This window comes from Dipodomys spectabilis, unplaced genomic scaffold (assembly GCF_019054845.1).
Source record: "Dipodomys spectabilis isolate Male_0828 unplaced genomic scaffold, ASM1905484v1 ptg000595l, whole genome shotgun sequence".
NCBI lineage: Eukaryota > Metazoa > Chordata > Mammalia > Rodentia > Heteromyidae > Dipodomys > Dipodomys spectabilis.
In genome coordinates this window covers 46,663-54,987 of record NW_024871272.1, presented here as the reverse complement: position 1 = coordinate 54,987, position 8,325 = coordinate 46,663, and the positions used below count along the sequence as shown (strand labels likewise).

Sequence of the window (8,325 nt, the reverse complement as noted above, 5' to 3'; positions counted from 1 at the left end):
ACTCACTCCTGTGAGCCTCCTCTCCCCCATCCCTGTGAGCCCCTCCCATCCCCGCACCCCTGTGAGCCCCTCCCATCCCCGCACCCCTGTGAGCCCCTCCCATCCCCGCACCCCTGTGAGCCCCTCTCCCCCCACCCCTGTGAGCCCCCTCTTCCCCTCACCCCTGTGAGCCCCTCACTCACTCCTGTGAGCCTCCTCTCCCCGCACCCCTGTGAGCCCCTCCCATCCCCGCACCCCTGTTAACCCCCTCTCCCCGCACCCCTGTGAGCCCCTCCCATCCCCGCACCCCTGTGAGCCCCTCCCATCCCCGCACCCCTGTGAGCCCCTCCCATCCCCGCACCCCTGTGAGCCCCTCCCATCCCCGCACCCCTGTGAGCCCCTCCCATCCCCGCACCCCTGTGAGCCCCTCCCATCCCCGCACCCCTGTGAGCCCCTCCCATCCCCGCACCCCTGTGAGCCCCTCTCCCGCACCCCTGTGAGCCCCTCCCATCCCCGCACCCCTGTTAACCCCCTCTCCCCGCACCCCTGTGAGCCCCTCCCATCCCCAGGCCGCTCAAGGTCCCGGAGAAGCCATTCGTCGAGGTTAAAAAAAAGAAAAGAAAAAAAAGGCCGAGAGGAAGAGGAGCGGCCGGGGACGGGAACCGCCCGCCGTCTTCGAACAGGGGGGGCCGCGAACCCCGGGAGCCCGACGGGCCGCACGTCTCACACGCGCCCGGGCCGGCGGCGCCGGGAGGCCGCCCGGAAGCGCCCAGCTCCGCCCGGCCCCGCCTCTTCCCCCGCGCCCCAGCCAATCAGAGACCCGCTTCGGGCCCCTCCCCCGCCCACCGTCCGCGCATGCTCACTTCCACTCGAGCGCGGCCTCCGGGGGCTGCCTTCTGATTGGCTAAGGGCGGCGGTGGGCGGGGCGGGCGGGGCCGGCCGGACGTGACCCCCGGGGCGCGCGGAGTCCCCGGAGCCGGGCGGAGGAGCTGCTCGACGTCGCCGCGGCGGTGCGTGAGGTGAACGCCGGGCTGGGGGCCGGGGCGCGGGGCGGCGGAAGCGGGCGCGGGGCGGCGGAAGCGGGCGCGGGGCGGCGGAAGCGGGCGCGGGGCGGGCGTGTGTGCGGGGGGCGGGGGGTAAACTGAGGAGCCAGGCCTCGGGGTGCCGTCCGGCCTCGGGGTGCCGCCCGGCCTCGGGGTGCCGCCCGGCCTCGGGTGCCGTCAGGCCTCGGGTGCCGTCCGGCCTCGGGTGCCGGCCGGCCTCCGCCGGGACCGGAGGGGAAGCAGAAGTCTGTGGGTGACTCGACCAGACGGGGTGATGGCGAGAGGCGGGGCGGGGCGGGGGAGGCGTCGGGGTCTCGGGGTGCGGCCCCCCCCGAGTTGGAAGCCTTCACCGCGGAGGAGTGAGGAGGGACGGGGCGGCGGGGGGGGGGGGGCGATCCGAGCTAGGGCTGAGGCCCGGATAAGGTCACGGCGGGGGGGGGGGGGGGGGGAGAGAGAAGGGGGAGAGGAGAGGGAAGGAAGAGAGAGGAGGGGGGGAGGGAGAGAGGAGGGGGGGAGGGAGAGAGGAGGGGGAGAAGAGGGGGAAGGAGAGAGAGAGGAGAGGGAGGGAGAGAGGGAAAGAAGAGAGGAGAGGGGGAGGGAGGGGGAGAGGGAAAGAAGAGAGGAGAGGGGGAGAGAGAGGGGGGAGGGAGGGGGAGAGGAGAAAAGAGGGGGGGAGAGAGGAGGGGGGGAGAGAGAGGGGGAGGGAGAGGGGGGAGGGAGAGAGAGGAGAAAGGAGGGGGGAGGGAGAGAGGAGGGGGGAGAGAGAGGGGGAGGGAGAGGGGGGAGGGAGAGAGAGGAGAAAGGAGGGGGGAGGGAGAGAGGAGGGGGGAGAGAGAGGGGGAGGGAGAGGGGGGAGGGAGAGAGAGGAGAAAGGAGGGGGGAGGGAGAGAGGAGGGGGGGAGAGAGGGAGGGAGGGGGAGAGATGAGGGGGAGAGGGGAAGAGAGAGGTGAGAGGGAGAAGAGAGAGGAAGAGAGGAGGGGGAGAGAAGGAGAGAGAATGGGGAGAGAGGGAGAGGGAGAAAGGAAAGGGGAGATGGGGGAAAGAGAGGGGGGATGGGGGAGAGAGAGGGGGGGATGGGGGAGAGAGGAGGGGGAAGAAGGGAGAGGGAGAGGGGAGATGGGGAGGGAGGATGGGGGGAGAGGAGTGAGGGAGGGGGAGAGGAGAGCAGGGGGGAGAAGGGGAAAGAGTGGGGAGTGGAGAGGGAGGGGGAGAGACATGGAGGAGGGGGGGAGAGGAGAGGGGGCGAGAGAGAGGTGGTGTTGAAGGTCTGGCCACACTGCCTGTGGCACTGGTAGTTCTGTTGATCTGTATGACTCCCTCCCTCCCTCCCCCCCTCTGTCTCTCTGTCTCTCTGTCTCTTCTTCTGGGCTGTTCACATTTACATTACCTGACAAAGCGGGCACAGCCCCATTAAATATAACCGATGACAAAAAGCTGGAGCTCAAGCCCTTGAAATGCTTCAGCTTTCTTCATCCCTTTTTTCTTTCTTTCTTTGTTTGGAGCCAATCTTGGGGTGGGGTGGAGACTTGAATTTAGGGCCTGGGCACGCTGTCTTTTTAGCTTTTTTCACTCAAGGCTGTGTGCACTACCATTGGAGCCACAGCTCCACTTCCACTTTTTCTTTCTTCTTTTGGTGGTTAACTGGAAGGAAGAGTCTCGCAAACTTTCCTGCCCAGGCTGGCTTTGAACTGTGATCCTCAGATCTCAGCCTCCTGAGTAGCTAGGATGACAGGGGTAAGGCCACAAGGCTGGTTTTTTTCCCTCTCTCTTTTATTCCCAAGCTGGGTGGGAGTGCAAGTCCCCACCAAAGGACTCTCCTTCTGGAAATTCCAGAATAGCTGGTTTGGATGATGCAAGGTTTTTGACAGATTCCTGAGCTCCTGAATGAATTAAAAGTTTTCTGAGCTCCTGACTGACACCTTTGGAACCTTGTCTAGTAAGAGGGTGTTCTCTTTAATTCTTTGTGTACTAGGGGCTTGTTAAACTATTCCTTCTTCAGGCCCTGCGCTAGGACACTAGAGTAGAATCTCCAGGCTGGAGCAATGGCAGCCATTTTGGACAAGCTGACAGGTGACTGAGGTTGGAAAGCTCTGTCCTAGAGTAGTTCTTGAAAACCAAGATGATATACTCTGACGTCACGCTCTGACATCAACCCGAGGATGCTGGACCAAGTTCTTTCCCATTTTCCATCTCGTTTCCCTGCATGGGGGGGGGGGGGGTCTTCGATATTATCTCAACTAAAAGCTTCCAGAATCACTTTTGTCTTCGACATACTGTCTTTGAATCTCGGTGTTTTGATGCTTTGCTTAAATCATTTCTCAATCTGTTCAGTTCTCTAACAGATCTGGAATTTTTACATTGTGGGTGGAGAAGGAAAACTAGTGGGGGGGAAACCCACCTTTTCAAATCAGGGTTGAAATGGTTAGATGATATAAATCATTGAAGAAAAGAGATTTCATTTAATTTGAAGCATGACTTCTATGGGGGGGGGTTTATCTATTCAGAGATTATTGTGAGTGTCTAGAAAGGAAAGCATTTTTGTATTTTTTGATTAGAAATGGACCAGCATGATAGAATTGATGATTGGTAATAAATTGTCAATCAAAAGAACTCGGTTATCAAGAGAAGCTGGGTTCTAATGCTACCGTCTCTATTACTCTGCTCCATCAGAGATGTGCTTGGGTTGAACAGCTTACATAACTCTTTGCTCTTCTGTAAAATAAGGATATTGACAATCATCTGCTCCATCATTGCGCTCAAATTATATGACTTGACATTGTTGACTTTGAAACTTTGCAAGAATATCCTCTTTAATTGAAGTAGCTATATGTCATGAATTCTTGGGCAACTTTTAATTAGTAACTACAATGATCAAGATTGTATATTTTGGAAAGTCTTTATTTTTGTCAGTCGTGGGCTTTGAAATCAGGGCCTGGGCACTGTCCCTGAGCTCTTTTGCTCAAGGTTAGTGCTCTACCACTTGAGCCACAGCGCCACTTCTGGCTTTTTCTCTGTATGAGGTACTGAGGAATCAAACCCAGGGCTTCATGCATGCTAGGCGAACATTCTACCATTGATCCACATTCCCAGACTCTTGACATAAAATGATTTTATACTTCTCTTTCATCCTGAAACATATGCATGAGGTGTTCTGGATTAGAGATATTTCCCCTTTCCCTCATCATTCCTTCCCTCTTTCTTTCCCTCCCTTCCTTTTAGTCTTTCTTCCTTTTCTTTCCATTTAAGATAGGTCTTTCTGTATAGCTCAAGCTAGCCTCACACTCTCAAGCCTCCCTACCTCACCCTTTCCAGTGGTAGCATTACAGGCAAGTGTCACTGTACAGTTCTGATTACTTTTTTTTTAAAGCAAATAATGACTGCATGATTCCCACACCCTAATTTTATTGCAGAAGCTAATTAATTAATTTTTATTTTTTTTTTACCAGCCCTGGGGCTTGAACTCATGGCCTGGGCACTGTCCCCTGAGCTTCTTTTGCTCAAGGCTAGCCCATTACCATTTGAGTCACTGGCTTTTTCTGAGTAATTTATTGGAGATAAAAATCTCACAGATTCTACTGTGTGGGCTGGCTTCAAACCATGATCCTCAGATCTCAGCCTCCTGAGTAGCTAGGATGACAGGCGTGAGCCACTGGTGCCTGGGTTTTTGTTTTTGTTTTTAACAAATCTGGTTTTGCACCATTGGTTATTTCAGTATTTCATTTGCGGGTTTTGTTTGTGTTTTTCTTCAAGATAGCATCTTGCTGTGTAGTTACCACAGGCCTGGAACTCATGATCTTCCTGCCAAAACTCTCAGCCTTCTGATTGCTGAGATTACAGGCTGGTGCCACTGTGCCTGACTCCTCAGCATTTTATCTGCAAACATAGTAAGCCTCTTGAACCTAGAGATTATTGAACTTTGTATTAAGTTAAAGGTCAGGGCTGGGAAGGTGGCTCAGTGGTAGAGCTCTCGCCTAGCATGCATGAAGCCCCGGGGTTTGATTCCTCATGGACCACATACACAGAAAAGGCCAGAAGTGGTTCTGTGGCTCAAGTGGTAAAGTGCTAGCCTTGAGCACAAAGAGGCTTAGGGACAGTGCCAAGACTGGCAAAAATAAAAAGGGAAAAAAAAATAGCCACTTGTGGGCAGGAATCGAAGGAAAAACTGGGGCAAAGTGCAGGAAAGGGTAACATTGTCCAAAAAGAATAATACTCATTACCTGACTTGTGAAGTAGTAGTCCCACTGTACAACACCTTAATAATAATAACAAATTATGCTTATGCCAGGTGCTGGTGGTTCATGCCTGTAATCCTAGCTACTCAGAAGCCAGCCCAGGCAGGAAAGTCTGTGAGACTCTTTATTTCCAATGAACCACCAGAAAACTGGAAGTGACACTGTGGCTCAAGTGGTAGAATGCTCGCCTTGAGCTGAAGAGCTGAAGGACAGTGCCCAAGCCCAGAATTCAAGCCTCACAACCAACCAACCAAAATAAAAAAATTATACTTCTGTATATTTTAATCAAAGATCAGTCAGTAAGCCTTTATTGAGTCTTAGGAAGTGATGGGAGTATTTTAAAGTCTTGGTTCTAGCCAGCACCAGTGGTTCACACCTGTAATCTTAGTTTCTTCAGGAGGCTGGGATATGAGGATCTCAGTTTGAGGCCAGCCTGGGCAGTAAAAGTCTGAGAGTCTTTATCTCCAATGAACCACCAGAAAGCTAGAAGAGGGGCTGTGGCTCAAGTGGTAGGCCTGAGTTTGTCGTAACTGACACTAATCAGAGATTCGTGTGTAGTATATTGTTTGACGCCCTTGTTTTATTTAGGAGTAAAGTTTATAGTCATTCAGAATTATTCATTCAGGTATACATAGTTACTGTGACAGAGGTGAACTTGACTTTGCTATTGCCCAATAATTTCTGGTATGAGAAGCCGCCCAACCCTAAAAATAATTATTTTCAGGCACCAGTGGCTCACGCCTATCATCTTGGCTACTCAGGAGGCTGAGATCTGGAGGATCGTGATTCAAAGCCAGCCAGGGCAGAAAAGTCCATGAGATTCTTATCTCCAATGAGCCACCAAAAAATGGAAGTGGAGCCATGGCTCAAGTGGTAAACTGCTAGCCTTCGGCCAAAAAAAAAAAAAGCTCTGGGACAATGCCAAATCCCTAAGAGGGTTCAAACCCCAGGAGCAGCGCCAAAAAATGTTTTAAAATTTGTTTTCAAGTTGAAGGCTAGTAATATATACCACATTTCATGGAGTGTTTTATGTTCATCGAAGTATCTAATAACCACCTAGATATGTTCCACAGTACATGATCTCGAAGTAATTCTCTTTCCAGAAGATTCTTCAAGCAATCACAATGTCGACCGACACAGATGTATCTCTCTCTTCATACGATGAAGGCCAGGGCTCTAAGCTTGTGCGGAAAGCTAAAGAAGCACCCTTTGTCCCTATTGGTAAGTTTGATTTTGACAGTTTAATAATCAGCTATAAACATGCGGTCAGAGAAACAAAAGCCCAGCCGGGCACTGGTGGCTCACGGCTGTAGCTACTCAGGAGGCTGAGCTCTGAGGATCACAGTTTGAAGCCAGCCTGGGCAGAAAAGTCCCCAGGAGACTCTTATCTCCAATGAACCAGCAGAAAACCGGAAGTGGTGCTGTGAGCTGAAGAGCTCAGGAACAGCGCCCTGTACAAGTGTTCTCCAATAAAGATGTACAGGGCATACTGGGTTGCTCAGGCATCAGGTGAGGCATACAGACTTAAGGACCCAGGCTGGCTTTGAACCACGATCCTCAGATCTCAGCCTCCTGAGTAGCTGGGATGACAGGCGTGAGTCACCATTGATGAGTGGTGCAGCCATCTTGTTCCCCATCCCCACCCCCTAACCCCAGGCTCTAAAACACCTCTGTTTTGTAGGAATGGCAGGGTTTGCAGCCATTGTGGCATACGGCTTATACAAGCTGAAGAGTAGAGGAAACACAAAAATGTCCGTTCACCTCATCCACATGCGAGTAGCAGCCCAAGGCTTTGTCGTGGGAGCCATGACCCTCGGTAGGTTCCAACCAGCCATTTTCAAATGTGTGATTTCCCCCATCATTGTGTGAGGTAGATACCTTTCAACGAACCTTGATAAAATTAGGCCAGTGTCTTTCAATTGCTGCTACTCAGGAAGCTGAGATCTGAGGCTTACAGTTGAAAGCCAGCCTGGTTAGGAAAGTCTATGAGACTCTTATCTCCAGTGAACAGTTTACAAACAAAAACTGGCAGTAAAGCTGTGGCTCAAACTGGTAGAGCACTAGCCTTGAGCAAAAGAGCTCAGGAGCAGTGCCCAGGCCCAGATTTCAAGCCCCAGGACCAAGAGGTAGAACAACAAAAAGACTTAGAAATGTAAATTGTTAAGCCAGGTGGCAGTGGCTCATACCTGTAATCCAAGCTCCTAAGGAGGCTGAGATCTGAGGATCTCCATTTGAAGCCAGCCAGGGCACACAAATCTTAAGACACTTTCATCTCCAATTAATTGGCAAAAAGCTGGAAGTGGAGATGTGGCTCAGGTGGTAGAGTGCTAGCCTTGAGTGAAAAAGCCAAGGGAGAGCTCTAGGCTCTAAATTCAAGCACACACACACACACACACACACACACACTCTCTCTCTCTCTCTCTCTCTCTCTCTCTCTCTCAAACACACACACACACACACACACACACACACACTCTCTCTCTCTCTCTCTCTCTCTCTCTCTCTCTCTCTCTCTCTCTCTCTCTCTCTTTAGGAAATCTGGAGTTTATACCTGCAAGGATTTTCCTCTATTCGTTAGTATTCTTAGCTGTTTTGTATTTCCTTAATGTTGAAGAAAATCTTCCAATGGCTCACAAGCATTTTCTTTCTTTAGGTATGGGCTATTCCATGTACAAGGAATTCTGGGCGAAACCTAAACCTTAGAAGAAGAGATGCTGTGTGTGTCCTGTTGTGAAAGAGCTTGCTTTAATTAGACATCTCATATTGAGGTTTCCTGTTGATGATAGAAATAAATGATTTGAGTGTGTTCCAGAGATAACACGGTATTTTCAATAATGGGCTTTTAAATTTATTTTTCAGCTTTTTTTTTTTTTTTTTTTTTTTTAATTAGGTTACCCTGGGGAGGCCTTACCACACACACACAAAAAAAAATCAGTGTCACTAAATGTACCTGGTTGGTTGTGTTCAAATGGTTTCTTTTTTGTTTTTGTTTTTTTGTTTTTGGTGCAGGTACTCGAACTTGAACTCAACCTCTTTATATCCTTTAACTTTTTTATTGTTTGTTCAAAGT

At 51.2% G+C, this 8,325-nt stretch overlaps 1 protein-coding gene across 4 annotated transcripts; it reads left to right on the top strand.

Annotated features, from left to right (window-relative positions):
• The first annotated feature begins 918 nt into the window (after nucleotides 1–918).
• On the top strand, nucleotides 919–8,093 carry Higd1a (HIG1 hypoxia inducible domain family member 1A). 4 transcript variants are annotated; one of them, XM_042671061.1, is made up of 4 exons: nucleotides 919–989; nucleotides 6,359–6,476; nucleotides 6,937–7,071; nucleotides 7,909–8,093. In XM_042671061.1, exons 2-4 carry the CDS (start codon nucleotides 6,380–6,382, stop codon nucleotides 7,956–7,958), a joined length of 282 nt encoding a protein of 93 aa, XP_042526995.1. In that variant the 5' UTR covers nucleotides 919–989; nucleotides 6,359–6,379; the 3' UTR covers nucleotides 7,959–8,093. The 4 variants fall into 4 exon arrangements, with proteins under 4 accessions (XP_042526995.1, XP_042526992.1, XP_042526994.1 ...); XM_042671058.1 differs by having other exon boundaries at nucleotides 924–998; XM_042671060.1 differs by having other exon boundaries at nucleotides 925–998; nucleotides 6,362–6,476.
• The last annotated feature ends 232 nt before the right edge of the window (nucleotides 8,094–8,325 follow it).

Bases quoted from the DNA above. Each gene is read 5' to 3' on its own strand.
- Higd1a (XM_042671061.1), top strand. From the start codon at position 6,380: ATGTCGACCGACACAGATGTATCTCTCTCTTCATACGATGAAGGCCAG. The intron at 6,477-6,936 runs GTAAGTTTGATT...TCTGTTTTGTAG, and splicing joins AGCACCCTTTGTCCCTATTG to GAATGGCAGGGTTTGCAGCC. The intron at 7,072-7,908 runs GTAGGTTCCAAC...TTCTTTCTTTAG, and splicing joins CGTGGGAGCCATGACCCTCG to GTATGGGCTATTCCATGTAC.